This window comes from Grampus griseus (genome assembly GCF_964374135.1).
Source record: "Grampus griseus genome assembly, chromosome: 20".
Classification (NCBI taxonomy): Eukaryota; Metazoa; Chordata; class Mammalia; order Artiodactyla; family Delphinidae; genus Grampus; species Grampus griseus.
This window is the reverse complement of record NC_139014.1, coordinates 44,836,802-44,855,540: the sequence shown is the minus strand read 5'-3', so window position 1 is coordinate 44,855,540 and position 18,739 is coordinate 44,836,802. Positions and strand designations below refer to the sequence as shown.

Here is an 18,739-nt window from a genome sequence, read left to right as displayed (position 1 = left end):
TACAGTCAGAGTTTGGCATTATTTGAATTTGAAACCTCTTTTGTCTTTGGTGAGATTTGTTCCATGAGGTTGGTCACAGTTTTTGCTCTGAACTTCCTCAGTGTTTCACTTGAATTTACAAAACTCAAAGTCATTGTTCTATAGGTAGCAAGACTCTCTTTGAAAACTTGATCCTTAAGATCACAAAATGTAGTTTTGGTTCCATGAGTCTTTCCAAGTTTTTTTTTTTCCGGTACGCGGGCATCTCACTGTTGTGGCCTCTCCCGCTGCGGTGCACAGGCTCCGGACGCGCAGGCTCAGCGGCCATGGCTCACGGGCCCAGCCGCTCCGTGGCATGTGGGATCCTCCCGGACCGGGGCACGAACCCGCATCCCCTGCATCGGTAGGCGGATCCCCAACCACTGCGCCACCAGGGAAGCCCTCCATGAGTCTTTGTGATTAGGTTCTCCCAAATATTTCTATTAGTGAAAATAGCTGGTGCCTCCCATTAGGTGAATCTTTATTTGAAAACTGGTCATTTCCTTTCTGTATCACTTTTCCTCTCTTTTTCTAAGGAGCTTGGTAGAATCAATCTGTAAAATTATTTGGTCCTGGTGCCTTTTGTAAGGGTAAGTTTTTAAATACCTTTTCAATTTCTTATGGAGTCTTTATTTAGGTTTTGTACTTTTTTCTTTTTTTTTAACAGCTCTATTGAAATATAATTTACGTATCATAAAGTTCACCCATTAGAGTGTACAGTTCAGTGGTTTTTCTAGGGGCATATTTACAGAGTTCTGCAACCATCACCATAATCTAATTTTAGAACATTTTATATCCCCCAAAGAAACACACTAGCAGTCACTTTAAGCCTATAAGGTTCAGCTTTCAGCCACCCAAACTGAGCACAGTTGATGAATGTACTGTGCTCAGCTAAAGGTAAAAAACTCTCTTAAAAAGGTAAAAAAAAAAAACGCTCAAATTGATCCCCTGAGCTCTGTCCTCAAAAACAGAATCTTAAAATTAAAAAAAGAAAGAAAAAAAACAGTAGAATTTTTAAAAAGAAAAATAGTATATCCTCTCTGGTCTCTGCCTGCTTTTTCTTCCTTTTGAGGTTTCCCCCCTACATGTAGAATGCAGCTGGCACACAGTAATTTGGGCAGTTTTTAAATTTTAATTAATTAATTTTTTGTTGCACCACACGGCATGTAAGATCTTAGTTCCCCAGCCAGGAATCGAACCCACACCCTCTGTGGTGGAAGCGCAGGGTCTCAACCACTGGACTGCCAGGGAAGTCCCTGCATTTCTTTTTTAATAAATACATTTATTTATTTATGGATTTATGGCTGCGTTGGGTCTTCGTTGCCGCTCTCGGGCTTTCTCTAGTTGCGGAGAGCTACTCTTCGTTGCGGTGCACGGGCTTCTCTTGCGGTGGTTTCTGTTGTTGCGGAGCACGGGCTCTAGGTTCGCGGGTTTCAGTAACTGTGGCTCGTGGGCTCTAGAGTGCAGGCTCAGCTGTTGTGGCGCACGGGCTTAGTTGCTCCGCCTCATGTGGGATCTTCCCGGACGAGGGCTTGGGCCCGTGTCCCCTGCATTGGCAGGCGGATTCTTAACCACTGCGTCACCAGGGAAGCCCTGTCTTCAGGATTTTTGGTTCTTATTGTTGTTCATTTTATCTGGCTTTTATAAACGTTATCTGTGGGAAGTTTGTGTGACCACTTCACTGCTCCAACATCACAAGCATATGTTTCTGGATATATGCCCAGGAGTAGGATTTTATTTTATTTTATTTTTTTGACTGTGCCACGCAGCTTGTGGGATCTTAGTTCCACGACCAGGGATTGAAGCCGGGCCACGGCAGTGAAAGCTCTGAGTCCTTACCACTGGACTGCCAGGGAACTCCCCAGGAGTGGGATTTTAGCTGGGTGGGAAGGAGCACACATACTTAGTGTACCATCTTGATCCAATCAATTTGGAACTTAATCTCTCAGATCCTAAACTCAGGAGGTTTTTGGACTAGGCTTAATTCCTGAGGAAGTGGACTGTCCATCTCGGGGAGGGAGAATTTGGTAAGTTCTCTACGTAGATTCATTCCATGATACTTGATTTTCATAGGAGTCCATATGCTTCTTTAAGAGCTCATGTTGGGACTTCCCTGGTGGTACAGTGGTTAAGAATCCGCCTGCCAATGCAGGGGACACGGGTTCGAGCCCTGGTCCGGAAAGATCCCACATGCCGCGGAGCAACTAAGCCTGTGCACCACAACTACCGAGCCTGCACTCTAGAGCCCACGTGCCACAACTACTGAAGCCCTCGCACCTAGAGCCCGTGTTCTGCAACAAGAGAAGCCACAGCAATGAGAAGCCCACACACCGCAACGAAGAGTAGCCCCCGCTCGCCGCAACTAGAGAAAGCCCACGAGCAGCAACGAAGACCCAACACAGCCAAAAATAAATAAATGAATTAAAAAGAAAAAAAAAGAGCTCATGTTCCCCCAAGGAGGAGCTCATTCACTGAAGGCAGTGTCTGACATAAAACATTTCTTATTTCAATAAATATTACCACTCCAACGTTGGTTTGATTTGATGTCTGTTAATCAGAATTGCCAGGAGCAAGGAGCTCCTGCTTTCCTGTTCCAGCACTTGCTGTTTCTTTTTTTAAAAAAATATTTATTTATTTATTTTATTTGGCTGTGCCGGGTCTTAGTTGTGGCATGCATGCAGGATCAAGTTCCCTGACCAAGGATCGAACCCAGCCGGGCCCCCTGCATTGGAAGCGTGGAGTCTTAACCTCTGGACCACCAGGAGAGTCCCAGAGCTTGCTGTTTCTAGGTGGTAGTCCAGCATCATAATTTTACCTCTGAGTCCCAAAGCTAAGTATGTGGAAATGATCCACTTATTTTTCCATTCATTCCAAAGTGAATAGATTTTAACCTCAGAGAGAGGGACTCTCTTTTTATGGATGTGCTTATGCTGATAGGTAGGAATTTCTTGAGAGGTATTTAAATCTAAAAGCCCAGTCTCCACAAGGACTTTAGCTAGAAATGCATACTTTATTTTTCTGGACACGCCCTGTGGCATGTGGGAATTTAGTTCCCCCAGCCAGGGATGGAACCGTGCCCCCTGCAGTGGAAGCGGGGAGTCTTAACCACTGGACCACCAGGGAAGTCCCTAGAAATGCATACTTATAAAGCAGATGGTCTTTATTGTACCGTGGTATGACTCCTTTTTCTCAAATTGGAATAATCTGTAATTTTTTGGACGTTTTTCATTATATTTACGAGTTGTCCATTGGGGGGAAAAAACCCAACAGACCAATTACTGTGGGGTTTTCTTCCTTGTTCACAATCTCATATTTTCTCATAACTAAGCAAAGAAGTATTTTGGGTTGTCTGCAAACATGAATTCTAGAACCCTTGTCGTTTTCTTCTTTGAAATTTTAACAAGATTGTCTCCTTTACAGGAAAAGGTTTGTTTAGTCTCTTTTAATATAAATATTCCACAGATGTATTTCTTCTCATGTGTTACTTGCGATCAACAGGACACTGAAAGACTTTTAAATTGGCATTTTCCTTTTGAGCAACTTTGTCCCAACGCTTCGTAAGAAAAAAGACTATGAAAGAATTTTTTTTTTTTTTTTGGCCGCACCGCGTGGTTTGCAGGATCTTAGTTCCCCGACCGGGGGTTGAACCCATGCCCCCTGCAATGGAATTGCAGAGTCCTAACTGCTGGACTGCCAGGGAAGTCCCAAGACTATGAACGATTGTCCACAGGTGGTTTGAGGGCATCACATGCCATTTTACACAAAAAATCTGTAAGGCCATCAAGCTTGAGATAATAGGTGTCTAAAGGCATCCTTCCCTCCATCCTCGTGAAGGCCATTTTAGTGTCAGACCGGCACCTGAGAAACACTGTGCATCTCGTATGGCTGCATCCCTTATCCTCTTGGTGGCTTCTTTGCAGTGGCACCGCTGAGCTCTTTGCCACCTGTGCCAAGAAGGACATCCGGGTGTGGCACACGCTGTCCAACAGGGAGCTGCTGCGGATCACTGTGCCCAACATGACCTGCCGTGGCATCGATTTCATGAGGGACGGCAAGAGCATCATTTCCGGTAAGGTCGGCGTGCCGGGGTTTGGCTTCGGGCTCCGGCTGTGGCTTTGGTTCTCGTCATTCTTATCCTACCAGGCGCGACACGGGGATGACCTGGAACAGACTCCCGCTGTCCACTTGCTTCTCATCTAGCCTCTCTTTGGAATTCCCGTCCAGCTGGGATTCCTTCTGAGCTAGGAATTACCAAGCCGCAGTCTCTCCTCCCCCACGTTGCTGCATAGAGCGTGTTGCTTTCTCTCTAGCAAGGAAATTCAGCGAATCATTTAGAAAGTGGATTTGAGGCCTTAGCGAGTCCAGGGCACTTGAGTGAGAACCCTTTTTGTTGTTCAAGAGATTAAAAACTACTTAAACTAAGTTATAGCTCCAAGGTAATTTATTTTTAATTCCGTTGATTATGTGATGCCAAAATATTTTAACATAAATTGTAGACACCATGATATTCTACCTCTAACTACCTCAGTATGCATCTCTAAAAATGTTTTCCTATAAAATCCTAATTTCTTAATATTGTTTATGTTCAATCCATATGCAGATTTCCCCAATGGTCAAAAGTGACTTCACTGGTTCACATGAATGAAAAGTCAAGTGGGTCTTTAGGGGCAGCTATTTAAACAGTGATATCAGGAGACTTCCCCAGCAGGCCAGTGGTTAGGACTCTGCACTTCTACTGCAGGGGGCAGGGGTTTGATCCCTGGCTGGGGAACTAAGATCCCACATGCTGCGACACCACCAAAAAAAAAAATAATAATAATAAATAAAATAAAATAAAACCCATCTCATCCCCTCTTTCCTTGGTTCTGTCTCCTCGTGTTGGATTCTCCCCTGGGGCGTGTCTTCTCCACAGAGCGGTCACTGGAAGCTCTTGACTTACATTACACTTAGAACTAACAAACCCCGGGGTCAAGAATCTTGGAGTCCCCATCACCTGCTCTTTTCCTCTAATACCCCACCCCCGTTTCCCCCCAATGGCTCCCCCTTCAGAGTATATCCAAGATCCCATCCATCTCATCATCTCCACCCTCGTCTCAGCCACCACCTTCTCTCTCCTAGATTATTCTAGAAGCTTCCTACCAGGACTCCCTGCTCTGCTCTTGCCCATTACTCTTCTCCCCCGATCTGCTCTCAACACAGATGCCAGAAAACTCTTTAAAGTGTAAGTCAGATCGTGCCATTTCTAGGGCTCAACGGTCCTTTCCTTTTTAAAAATAAAAGGGCTTCCCTGGTGGCGCAGTGGTTGAGAGTCTGCCTGCCAAGGCAGGAGACACGGGTTCGAGCCCTGGTCTGGGAAGATCCCACATACCACGGAACAACTAGGCCCGTGAGCCACAACTACTGAGCCTGCGCGTCTGGAGCCTGTGCTCTGCAGCAAGAGAGGCTGCGACAGTGAGAGGCCCGTGCACCGCGATGAAGAGTGGCCCCGCTCGCTGCAACTAGAGAAAGCCCTCGCACAGAAACGAAGACCCAACACAGCCAAAAATAATAAATTAATTAATTAATTAAAAAAAAAAGACAAAGTCCCTGCAATTGCCTGCAAGGTCCCCCCTGACTTCTCTCCCCCCAAGCCCCACCTTCTTACCTCTGACTTTGTCTCTTACTGCTCAGCCCCCCCGAGCCATACGTGCTTCTTTGCTCTTCCTATGTTACACATAGGGCCTTTGCTATAGCTGTTCAGTCTGCCTGGAATGTTCTTTCCCCAGAGAGCCCCATGACTCATTTCCTCACCACCTCACCGCCTCGAATCTTGGCTGAAATGGGATCCACCTTGAGCATCCTATTTAAAATTGCTAAGGTCCAGAGCTGATGCTGGAGGTGATGAGGGGCAGCCAGCCAGGTGAAGAGCTGGGTAAAGAGCACAGCAGGAAGAGGGAACAGCAAGTGCAAAGGCCCTGAGGTGGGAAATTACTTGGTGTGTTTGAGGGATAGAAAGAGGACCAGTGTGTCTGAAGCTTAGAGGGTAAGGTTGGGGTCAGGGTTGAGGGAGAGTAGTAGTAGAAGAAATTGAAGGGGTAGGGAGGGAGCAGAGACTAGTTACTCTAGAGAATTAAGGAGCTGGTTTTCATTGTAAGTGCAGTGGGGAAAAGCTTTTTGAAAGTTCTTCCTCAAGGAGGTGAAATGATTTTAAGAAGTTCACCCTGGCCCCTGCATAAATAATTGATTGCAGGAGGGCAAGAGTCTCAGGCTAGGGAGAAAGCTGTTATAATAATACAGGAGAGAGATGCTGGTGGCTTGGACAAAGGTGGTCCCAGGGGAAGGGTTGAGACGTGGCCAGATTTACTGTGTTCAGACTGTAATGCTGATGGGACTTGTGATGGATCGGAGGTTGGGTTGGGTTGGGTGGATGGCATAGAGAGGAATCAAGGATGGCTCTGAAGTTCTTGGCTTGAGCAGCTGTTTGGGTGGTGGCGACTTTTATAGAGACGGGGAAGATGATGGGAGTGGGAGAAGAAGCATCAGGTTTAAAGTGGGGGCGAGGGATGGGAAGGCAACATTTATTTGCAGGTGTTAAGTTCTGCCTCCCAGAGGCATGATCGACCAGCCGCTTGAATGTGCAAGTTGTGCGGCTCATGGGAGAGGTGGGACCTGGCCTCCCGCTTCTCTCTCCTGGGATGGGGCTCACCTGGAGGCAGGTTCAACTAAGGCAAGTCGCTCATTTCCCTCAGGAGGTGTGGCCAGTTTGGGGAATCAGGGAAAAGGGGGCTATGATTCCTGGCAGCTGGTGGGAGATCGGCCTCTTCCCTCCATCACCACCACTGCCCCCAGTCCTGTCTCTCACTTAAGATTTAAGAGAGCCGCAGTCTGCAGAGACCACAAGTATACTCATCCTGCCTGCCTTTGTTTCCCTTTCGTGCCAGCGTGGGACGACGGTAAGATCCGAGCCTTTGCCCCAGAGACAGGCCGGCTGATGTACGTCATTAACAACGCCCACAGGATTGGAGTGACGGCCATCGCCACCACCAGTGACTGTAAAAGGGTCATCAGCGGCGGTGGGGAAGGGGAGGTATTATTCTCGAAGGCAGAATCTTTTTAAAATAGCCCTTGGTTTAGAGCAACTGCCTCATAGCAGGCCACTAATTTGATTTTTTCACCTGTACTAGGAATCAGGCAGGACCAAATTAAGATTTTTGATGAAACTCTGAAATACCTCATAAATTAAAGTTCTAATAATATAAATACACATATCAATATTTTTGTTCCCAGAAAGGACATTTAGGATACAGACATGAAATCATTCTACAGGGAATTGAGCTAGGAATCCAAGTTGGTGTTTTGCCAGAGTTCTAGAATACTTTTTTTTCTCCTTCAAAAACCAGTTATATCAATTGTCTTTATCTTATCTTGTAAAGGAGATGCTATTTTTAGAATTGATTCTTTCATCTACCCAGATGCTTCGACCATCACTTCAAAATTATTACACTCGACCTTTTCGTTCCATCATTTCAAGGAGCCTAAAACATCTTTTTAGGGAGAAGAAAGATACAGCATCTTCACGTAGCCTTTGGCAGAGTTTGGATCGAACCCGTTAGTGGCTGAATGTTCGGGTTCTGGGGCCACACTGCCTGGGCTCCGATTTCACTTCTGTCACTTCCCAGCTGTGTGACCTAGGGTGTGTGCTTTAACCTCTCTGTGCTTCAGTTTCCTGTAAAAGTAAAGTATAAAGTGAAGATAGCAACACTCCAATTAGTGAGATTTTTTTTACACTCTTTATTTTGTACGAAGTCTTCAGAATCTGGTGTGCATTTCAGGTTCAGAGCACATCTTCATGTGGACTAAACCCTGCAGATGCTCCACAGACACACCTAGTCCTAGACCATCCCCCTGCTCTCTGCCCATTATCACCCTCGCGGCTCTGTTCCCTTCCCTCATCCCTTCAGCCACGCTGTTGCTAACACCCACAGCATCTTTGCTTGCTCCCTCAGCCTTTGGGGGCATCGACCTTGCTGAGGAGGATTACAGGAAGGAATCGCACAAAACAGATTCGTCGCCCCCAGCCCTGATCGGCAGTCTTTTCACAATGCCCGCTCCCTTTCCCCACAGCTACTCCAGACCTTTCCTTCCAAGAACATAGTCTTCAAGGTCTTTGTAAGTACTAGAGACCAGGGCTGCTGGTCCGCAGGGGTGCACCGGTCTGAATCCTGGGGTTGCTAAGGTACTCTTAAGTATTTTATTTCCACTTTCATTGGCCGTTACCTGAGTTTATACCCAAACCTCCCTGCCATCCCCCAGCTAATGGCCGGCACATCCAAGGCTCCAGTCCTGTGCTGTTTGGCTGGTGCCCACACCACACTGGCTAGAACATCTGCATCTCACCCTGGCTAGAGAGCCACTGCCTGCCTCCATACATTCAAGATTCTGGATCTGTTTGTTTTCTCTGGCAATAGTCATCACCCTGTCCCATGTCAAGACATACTGAGTGGGCTTCCCTGGTGGCGCAGTGGTTGAGAGTCCGCCTGCCGACGCAGGGGACACGGGTTCGTGCCCTGGTCCGGGAAGATCCCACATGCCGCGGAGCGGCTGGGCCCGTGAGCCATGGCCGCTGAGCCTGCGCGTCTGGAGCCTGTGCTCCGCAACAGGAGAGGCCACAACAGTGAGAGGCCCACGTATCGCAAAAAAAACAAAAACAAAAACAAAAACAAAAAAACATACTGAGTTATTTGAACACCATAGCAAGGAAGATGGCCTGGCTCATTTGGGATAACCTCACGCTTCCTCATCTTCTTGACTAAGAAAGTGTCTTTGAATGTTTTTCTTACTTCATTTAAGGTTATTTTCCTCTTGTCAGGTGCAAATAAGTTAGTCTGTTATTACTGATCCCAACACTAGTTTTCAGTTTAGTGTTCAACTAGACCGTGGCTCCTCTGTTGTCTTATATCACTTATACAAAATAATTTCTGCTCTTCTTATGTTTTAGAAGTCCAACACGTTCATTATAAGAAGCATCTGACTACATTACTATGTTCTCTGGTATTGTTGTGACAGAGCCGTTTATCCATTACAGGACCTACTGTTATAACCAAATAACTTTCCTTTTTACTTACCCTTTGTATTACAGTTAGGGCATCATACTGCCAGTTTTGAAATTTTGTGTGTAGGTAGTTGTATCACCTCTGCATTTCATTTCAAGATAGCAAAGGGATATTAGACAATATTTGTCACTGCAAGTTGGGTGTTGGCTTCTGTGGAGTTGAGAACCACTGATTTTAAATGATTGAGACAGTAGCTGATGTGAAAGTTTAAATATGGCTCCGGGTACCCAAGAGATTCCCTGATGGAGGCAGGACTTTGAGAGCAGTGCTCAGCAGAAACGAGCAGACATGTTGTTTCACTCGGTTTAGCAGCACCCTCTGCATTACTGGTTTTAGCAGCGGGTGTCTGATATATTTCTCAGTCCTAAAGTAAAAACAGGTGTAGGCTCCCTGGTAGGCATCTCCCTGGCTCCGTGGAAGAATATTCCCAGCCTGCAACTTGGCATCCCTACCTCACTCAACTGAGATGAGGACAGGGAATTAGAAAAAGCAAGTCAGCCCAGGAGGTGAGAAAGCTCTTGGAATCTTTTTATTTTTTACTTTTTTTTAACCCCCTTCAAAAATTCCCAAGGTGGAATTGAGAGCCTGTGCTTTGTGGCTTGCAGGTGAGGGTGTGGCAGATAGGCCACCAGACCCAGAAGCTGGAGGAGGCCCTGAAGGAGCACAAGTCCTCCGTGTCCTGTATCAGGGTGAAGAAGAGCAACGAGGAGTGCGTCACGGCCAGCACGGACGGCACCTGCATCATATGGGACCTCGTGTAGGTACCAGTGATGGGGAGGACCAAGTGATGCAGAACTCAATCCCAGCATTTTATTGAACTCAAGGGAAGACTCAAACAAAGGACAGAGGGCTTCCCTGGTGGCGCAGTGGTTGAGAGTCCGCCTGCAGATGCACAGGACACGGGTTCGAGCCCTGGCCCGGGAAGATCCCACATGTTGCGGAGCAACTAAGCCCGTGAGCCACAACTACTGAGCCTGCGCTCTAGAGCCCGTGAGCCACAGCTACTGAAGCCTGTGCGCCTAGAGCCCGTGCTCCGCAAAAAGAGAAGCTGCCACAATGAGAAGCCCATGCACCACAAAGAAGAGTAGACCCCACTTACTGCAACTAGAGAAAAGCCCGCGTGCAGCAACGAAGACCCAATGCAGCCAAAAATAAATAAATAAATATATTAAAAATAGTAAATAAGCTTTCTCAGGAAGAGAAAGTCATGTCTCACAGCTCTGGAATCTATTTTTCAGGCGTCTTAGGAGGAATCAGATGATCCTGGCTAACACCTTATTCCAGTGTGTTTGTTACCACCCTGAAGAGTTCCAGATCATCACCAGCGGGACAGACAGAAAGGTAAGAGTCAAGATCTTTCTGGTACAACAGAAGAGCAGTGACGTCTCGTGGCTGAGGGTACAGGCTCTGGAGTCAGGCCATGCCAGTTCAAACCATAGGTTTGCTGGTGATCCGCCGTGTCAGTTTGGAAATGCTACATAACGTTTTGGGGTGCCTTTGCTTCCTTTTCTGCAAAATGGAAGTGCTGACACCACTGACCTCATGCAGTTGCTGTGGCGATTAAAGTCATGATTGAATATGATGCTAAAAGCAGGGGGCCTGGCACATCGCGGGCCCTCAGTAAGTACTGGTTTTGATTATGAGGACATTTCTAAGGCTGGAAGTGTTGTGCTCAAAGGAGCTGTCACTTTGATTAAATTCAAATTGAATGACAATAGAGCTCATCTCTCATCACCCTACTTCGTCAATATATTAAAAATCTCTTAAGCTAGGGAGTCCATGTCCTTCAGTGAAAATTGGCCATTATTTGGGGGGGCACATTTCCCCCTTGGAGCAAGCAGGAGGCTTCAGGAGAGAGACACATGGAAGGGCAAGGAAGCTGGGGTGTCTCCCACCCTGCCAGCCACATCGGATCAGCCAGATCTTGGCCTGATTACCTGCACATCCAATTACTGGGTTTGAATACCCCTAATGTAGACTTTGAGATAATTGAAGAAGAGTTTGCATATTTATTGTTTTGCCAGATACAGGCTAAGTTAATGGAGTTAAAAGTATTGAGGGAAAAATACAAAAGGTACCTTCCCTCCCCACCTCCACCCCCCAAATTAGAATCTAGGAGTGGGGTTTTTTCCTGTTTAAGCTTCCCAGGTGATTGGGAACGACTGCCTGAGACACTTTGTCATAAAAACCCAAGGAATGCTGCCTGGTCCAACCGGGATCTGCCCGACACAGACAGAATGTTCTGGGAGGGCGTGAAGAACTGCCTCTGTGTTCCAGTCTCTGTAGATTGTTAGGTTTCTTTGTGTCTCATCTGCCCAAACTGGCCTATGCCTGCCCATCCCCCAACCTGTGCTTGACCTGTGGTCTAAGCGGGCTTCCTCTTGGCACTGGGGTGGGATGGATATTAGGGAGTTAATCACCACGTCACTATAAATGCTTTGATGGACGGTTCATATTGTTTCTAAATTAGTGTGATATCTGCCATATTCTAGGTTTCAGCTTTTGAGGCTGGAAACAATCTATTTCCCTCTTATTTGAATCTTGACCAGAATATTCCAACCATAAATCATAAATCTGTCCAACTACTCTAAGTGCTGGGGACATGACAGTGTCCCTGCTGTCATGGAGCTTACCTACCTTCTGTATTAATTTTGGGTGGGAGGGGATGGAATGGGATAGTACACATGTAAATGAGTCCATGAAAGAGCAACGAGTAATAAGTGAACAAGATGATACGAGATGGTGAAAGAGCTAAAAAAATATATAGAACAGGCTACAGGATAATGGCTGGAGAAGGAAGCTGTTTTAGCAAGGATGGTCAGCGAGGCCTCCTTAAGGAGGTGGCACTTGAGCTGAGGCCTGAGTGCCAGGAGGACCTAGCCATGCTTTGATCTCAGGGAAGACCATCCCCGGCAGAGGACACTTGGGAAAGCCCAGGGGAGGCTCACTTTGACTTCCCTGGTCAAGGAAGCTGGTCATCAAGCACCAGTGACTTACATCGATGGGATTCCTGAGAAACTAGGATTTTGGCATGCTTTCATACTCCTTTATGTTTTTACTATGAAATCAGAACTTTATTGTTAAAGTGACCGAGCATCGATAGAAATTATAAAGCAAAATAAATAAATAAAAAGAAAAGAAAAATTTTAAATAGCATACACCATTTCTAGCTAAATTCAGAGGAATACAGGTTCCTGGCGTAATGACGGGAACACAGGAAGTTGCCACCAACATGAAACAGAGAGAAAGTTCTGGGCGAAATACCCAAGTTCCCACTCCTGATTCCTGGTCAAGGGCTCTATGTTTAGAAAGAAATTTTTTTTTTTTTTTTTTTGCGGTACGCGGGCCTCTCACCGTTGTGGTCTCTCCCGTTGCGGAGCACAGGCTCCGGACGCGCAGGCTCAGCGGCCATGGCTCACGGGCCCAGCCGCTCCGCAGCACGTGGGATCCTCCCGGAACGGGGCACGAACCCGCGTCCCCTGCATCGGCAGGCGGACTCTTCAACCACTGCGCCACCAGGGAAGCCCTAGAAAGAAATTTTATTTGTGAATTGGTTGTACATTTACAAAGTTAAAAAAAAAAAAAAGCATAAAACCAGTATATTCAGAGAAAAATCTTCCTTCCTTGAGCCCCTGTCTCCTTTCCACCCCTAACCCAGTTCCTTGGCCCAGGAGGGGGCGGGGGTGTGTGTGAGGATGCGGGTGGAATATATGATCAGTCTCTGTTTAAACCCAGCCCTGCGGAATGTTCTGTTGCTTTGAGGCAGAAGAGAAGGTTTGGAATAAGGGTGGGGTGAGGAAGAGGGAGGGCCAGCCGCGCGGTGAGAGCTCACTTTTTAAGGCCCAGTCTCCAGAACTTTCCAGAACTGCTCATTCCCCAAGCTGGAGGAAGGAAATGCTTTCCCCTCCCGCCAGGCCTAAAGAAAGCTTCACTTTCCTCCTCTTAAGAGCAGAATTGGGAAAGTGGATGCAGTGGCCGCTTCCTTCTCTCCTTTACAGCTCCCTTCAGGCTCAGCCTGCGCCATCTGACCAGAAGTACTCTCTGTCTCAATCCAGTTTACCGGCATATCAACACCTCTTTAAACGGAATGCAAATTTTAAAGCCACTACTAAAAATATTAAAATGATTTCTCCACCCTCTGCTTCAGCCTGTTTATAATTTCAGCTGGTGTATCATCCCGGGTGTATTTTTGCCGTCTGCTTCTTTTGTTAGCATGCGTGTGGATGATTTCACTGAGCTGAACCCCGCCTCATGCTTCTTTCTTGAATTCCAGATTGCTTACTGGGAAGTGTTTGATGGGTCAGTAATCAGAGAGTTGGAAGGTTCCTTGTCCGGGGCCGTCAATGGCATGGATATCACCGTGGAAGGAGTGCATTTTGTCACAGGTCAGTCCTGGGATAAGAGAGGAGAGCCAAGCCCAGCTTATTTAAATGGGAAAGTGGAACTCCCAAGGCGGGAGGCAACTGGAAGTGACCACAAAAGGGTCTAAAGGGCAACGTGGTTAGATTCAGGCCTGAACACGGCAGCCGGTGTGGCTGGGAAAGAAAAATCCAGAAGCCGCATTTCAATGAGAGGAAACATTTGCTCACGAGCCTTAGGGACACAAATATAAACCTAAGCTTCCACTGCGTGGTTTTTCTGTGGTGGGCAGCGATGAAAGAAATGGGCCTTTACACGATCTTGTAAACCAATTATACTTCAATTTAAACAAATTAATTAATTAAAAAAGAAAGAAAGAAAGAAATGGGCCTTTACATGGGCTGGGCTGTCCAGCCTGCCTTGCTCTGCTATTTCCTACTGAAGTCTTAAATGCCAGGCTTTTCGGTCAGCATTTCCAGGGGGCATTTGCCACACAATGTGCCCATTGCAACAGCATCAGTCCCATTTCTTGCAGCCTCTTTGATTCTTCCGGACAGTAACCAGTTAATGTTCCAAATCAATAAAAGTTTCACAAACACATTTATGTAAAGCATGATATAAAATTAGACATGGTATGATCCTAATCACATATTCAGATGTATATCTGTGTAACTTACAGAGAAAAGACCGGAAGGAACTAAACCAAGATGTTACTAGTGGTTCTTTCTGGATGGTGGGATCAGGGGTGATGTCACCTCTTTACATTTTTTCCCCCCAAATTAACTACAACAGATCTAGATTTTTATAATCAAGGAAAAGAGTGTTTATAAAGATAGGTTTTTCTTCCTTTAAATCGGCACATGGGGAATGTATTGAAAACGATCCAGTAATTTAAAATCAGGACTGTTTCTCTCTGTTCTGTTGCAGCAATGCCATGTAACTGCTTTGTCATTTTCAGGTGGAAATGACCGTCTTGTCAAAGTTTGGGATTACAATGAGGGTGAAGTGACTCACGTTGGGGTGGGACACAGTGGCAACATCACCCGCGTCCGGATAAGTCCAGGAAATCAGTACGTCATTAGCGTGAGTGCCGATGGGGCCATTTTGAGATGGAAGTACCCATTTCCCTCATGAAACGTTGGAGACCTCCTGGATTCACAGCATTGAATACCGTCCTGTTGGAGGCTGAGCTTAGATAACTCCACGACTAGTCTTGCTTTCTCACACCTGTGTGTCTGTGCTTTGGTCAAAATACTTTATCTACAAGTTTCTCCTTTCCTTTATAGAATGCATTTTACATTCTTGAATTGTATATTAAAACTGAGACGTGTTCAAGAATAATTCGTCCAGACTGTAAAGTTTTTTTATTATGAGTAAGTTCCCAGTTGTTGGTTTCCTGTCATAATCTCCCTTCTATGACTCTGCAAAACCCACAGCCCTTCCTCATAATTGGTCCACAGATAACCATTGCTGTTAGTCTCTAAAAATAAGGAAGGTGAATTTACCTTCTTTTTTTTTTTTTTTTTGCGGTACGCAGGCCTCTCACTCTTGTGGCCTCTCCAGTTGCGGAGCACAGGCTCCAGACGCACAGGCTCTGCGGCCATGGCTCACGAGCCCAGCCGCTCCGTGGCATGTGGGATCTTCCCGGACCGGGGCGCGAACCCATGTCCCCTGCATCGGCAGGCGGACTCTCAACCACTGCGCCACCAGGGAAGCCCCGAATTTACCTTCTTAATCAGCATTTCATTGGTCAAGCTGCCTGCGGCAAGACGTGGGTTTGGATCCAGATCTTGGGTAGGGTTTTTGTTTTGTTTGAACTCTCTGATACTCCGTTTTGTAAAGCAAGAATACCTGCTCAAAAAGTGATTGTGAGAATTAAGTGAAATAATGTATTAAAGCGTCGGCAGCGTTCATGACACAGAGTAGAAACTTCAATACGAATTATGGTGCTTTCTCAAAGAAAATGTGTGTCGGGGATCTTGGGGGTAATTATCAAAGGTGAAATTTCATAGATGTTTTTCTGGAGTTAACCATAAAATCTTTCTCCTCTGCTTACCATTAGAAGAGCGATGGAATGGACCTTGTGTATTGACCGTCCAACCAGGGACGGTGTCCTTTTCCAGGGAGCATAAATAACGGTATTTCCCAGAAACACTTCAAGTCTCTAATTCACAGGACAGTCTTTTGTTCTGTGCATATTCTTTATCCTTTACCTAATGCTTTTTTTTCCCCCCCTGCATCAGGTAACCAACCTGCTGCTGCCCTATTTGACATATCAAGGTGGATATTTAATAAATGATGACCACTTTATTCATCAGATAATAAGTAACATTTCAGGGCATTCATGTGATAAGCCTCCTGCTAATCTCTTGTTGAGCTAGAAATTGATGAGAAATTCACTTTGCGAGACTGCCGGATTAACGTGACAGTTACAAGATAAAGTGAGGGAGGTCCCCAGGGAATCAAGGGCAAGGCAATGCCAAGTCAATTCTTATTGGGCAACAATTCAGCTGGGATTTTGCGTTAAGGAGTGAACGTGAGACCTCCTAGGAGGCGCGCCCGGGAGCTGGAAAACTTCCTGGTGAGCAAATACTGAGGCTGGAAAGATCTAAGCTGCGGGGTTGTCAGTCCACAGACCCTGCTCGAGTTCCGGCTTCTCTGCTTACGGGTCGTGTGGCCTCAGCCCATTGCGTTAACTTCTCTGAGCCCGTTTCTCCACCAAATAAACCGAGGACGGTCAAGTCTCGCTTGCAAGTTTTGATAAACGCCCTAACCTAGTCTGTAATTTAAACAAGCAAACCACAACCAATCCCGGGTGTTTCTACACGCGCCTTCCAGTTCGGGTCCCAGGATGGTGGGTCCCGCAAAGGCTCTGCCTCCCCTGCGGGGCAGACGGGCTGGAAGGAGGTGGCGCCATCTGTCCGCACACACCTGAGCCTGCGGCGGAACCAGCGGTACCAAGGTACTCTCCACCCGTTCACCGCCCCCAGGGCGCGTCTCTCGCTACGCCGGAGACTGCCCTCTGGGGAACCTTCCTTTCCCTTCTTTTCACCTTCGCCTGGAGGTAATTACAAGAAATTTAGCAACAGCCACGGCTTTGCAATTTACTAGGGCGTTCACATTTATCATTCCTCTATTACTTTCACAGCTTGAAGGCTGGGAGCGGACTAGGAGCAGAGGTTAAATTCAGGTCAGTAGGTTTAGAAGAGGTTAGGAAATAGGAGGGAACCTGAGCTCTGAGCTCCAGTGCTTTTATTCCTGGTCCGAGCGGCGGGGGCGGGACCCGACGGGGGTGGGGGCGGCGGGGCGCTGCCCGGGGCGGGCCCTACGGCCTGATTCCCGCGCGGGGCGGGGCGGGGCGGGGCGGGGCGGGGCGGGGCGGCCCCGCCCTTGGCTCCGCCTCCGCCCGATTCCCGCACACCTGGCCCGCAGGTAGCCGGCTCCCGGGTGCCTTTCCGAGCCTGGAAGGGCCTGTTGGCTGCTCGTCTGTTCGGCGCCTGGAGGCTGGGAGCTCCGCTCCGGGAGGGGCGCCGGCGGGAGCCATGGACCCGGGCGCGGGGGCCGCGACCGGAGAGGGGCCGCCCGCGCCCCGGCCCCGCCGCCGCCGCTCCCTGCGCCGCCTGTTTGGCCGCTTCCTGCTGGCGCTGGGCAGCCGCTCCCGCCCCGGGGACTCGCCGCCCCGGCCCCAGCCCCAGCCGGGACACGGCAATGGCGACGGGGAGGGAGGCTTTGCTGGCCCCCCGGGCCCGGATCCAGCTGCTCCCGGAAGCCCCGGGGAGGAGCGCCCGCCCCGACCCCAGCCCCAGCTCTCCGCCGGCGACGGGGCGCGGATCCCGGGAGCTCAGGGCTTGAAGAACCACGGCAACACCTGTTTCATGAACGCCGTGGTGCAGTGTCTCAGCAACACCGACCTGCTGGCCGAGTTCCTGGCGCTGGGGCGCTATCGGGCGGCGCCGGGCCGCGCCGAGGTCACCGAGCAGCTGGCGGCGCTGGTGCGCGCGCTCTGGACGCGCGAATACACGCCCCAACTTTCCGCCGAGTTCAAGGTAGGCAGCGCCGGGCTGCCTCCAGCCTTGGCCGCTCGGCGGCAGCCACGTTCCGGCCTTTAGGGTTTCCCTTCTGGACCGTTGGGTGCTCCATCAGGAAAGGGGTTTCTTGGGGACTTCTCTAGATGGCATTTGCCGGTTAAGCCTCGGATTATCGCTTCTTTTTAAAATTAAATTTATTTTTACATTTTTATTTAGTTTTGTCTGCGTTGGGTCTTCGTTGCGGTGCGCGGGCTTCTCATTGCTGTGGCTTCTCTTGTTGCGGAGCACGGGCTCTAGGTATGCGGGCTTCAGCAGTTGTGGCACGCGGGCTCTAGAGCGCAGGCTCATTAGTTGTGGTGCACGGGCTTAGCTGCTCCTCGGCATGTGGGATCTTCCTCGACCAGGACTGGGGCCCCCGTCCCCTGCATTGGCAGGCGGATTCTTTTTTTTTTTTTTTACACGTTTAAGTTTATTCAAATTTATTCAAAGCAATCTGGTTTCATATGTATTATGCTATTGGAAATAGTCTCATGTTTTGTTTTTTTTTTTAACATCTTTATTGGGCTATAATTGCTTTACAATGGTGTGTTAGTTTCTGCTTTATAACAAAATGAATCAGTTATACATATGTTCCCATATCTCTTCCCTCTTACGTCTCCCTCCCACCCTCCCTATCCCACCCCTCTAGGCGGTCACAAAGCACCGAGCTGATCTCCCTGTGCTATGCAGCTGCTTCCCACTAGCTATCTACCTTACGTTTGGTAGCGTATATATGCCCATGCCTCTCTCTCACTACCACTGCGCCACCAGGGAAGCCCACAGCCTTTGTTTTGAGTTGATTAGTGTGTCAGCGCTTGAGGCGGGTGAGTGCAGGGAGCTGGTGGATTTGAGCGAATTCAGCATTTCTGCACTCAGCAAACATTAGTTGAAGTATCGGAGGACTGTTCTAACGCCAGGGATAGAGGGTTTCCACTCTAGTTTCCAGTGCGGTGCGGGGAGTCGAACTTCGAAGGCCAAGGTCTAGGAGGAAGGAGGTGAATGATGAGAAGGACGCAGCCAGGCCAAGATCTAGGAGTAATCCCCACGGGGGGAGGGAACAGCAGTTGCAAAGACCAGAGGCCTGAAGGAGCTGAGAACTGGAGGCATGAAGAAAACTCGGGTGGCTCTTGCCCAGAAGAGTAGAGTGGGGAGGAGATGAGGTTGGCCAGATCATGTAAGGTTTGGGAGGCAACGGTAAGGAGT

The 18,739-nt window shown here is 48.1% G+C and overlaps 2 protein-coding genes across 2 annotated transcripts in view; both read left to right on the top strand.

Annotated features, from left to right (window-relative positions):
- The window catches only part of CFAP52 (cilia and flagella associated protein 52), a gene marked incomplete at both ends in the record, with an annotated part of 35,779 nt that extends 21,176 nt beyond the window's left edge, over positions 1-14,603 (top strand). The window contains 6 exons of the mRNA XM_082679642.1: positions 3,939-4,087; positions 6,939-7,084; positions 9,716-9,867; positions 10,349-10,451; positions 13,384-13,495; positions 14,428-14,603. Of these exons, the coding sequence (XP_082535768.1) occupies positions 3,939-4,087; positions 6,939-7,084; positions 9,716-9,867; positions 10,349-10,451; positions 13,384-13,495; positions 14,428-14,603 (838 nt within the window). The remainder of the gene's footprint in view (positions 1-3,938; positions 4,088-6,938; positions 7,085-9,715; positions 9,868-10,348; positions 10,452-13,383; positions 13,496-14,427) is intronic.
- Positions 14,604-17,011: 2,408 nt separating this feature from the next.
- USP43 (ubiquitin specific peptidase 43) overlaps positions 17,012-18,739 on the top strand; it is a gene marked incomplete at its 5' end in the record, with an annotated part of 61,930 nt that continues 60,202 nt past the window's right edge. The window contains one exon of the mRNA XM_082678966.1: positions 17,012-17,515. Coding sequence (XP_082535092.1) covers positions 17,012-17,515 — 504 coding nt within the window. The remainder of the gene's footprint in view (positions 17,516-18,739) is intronic.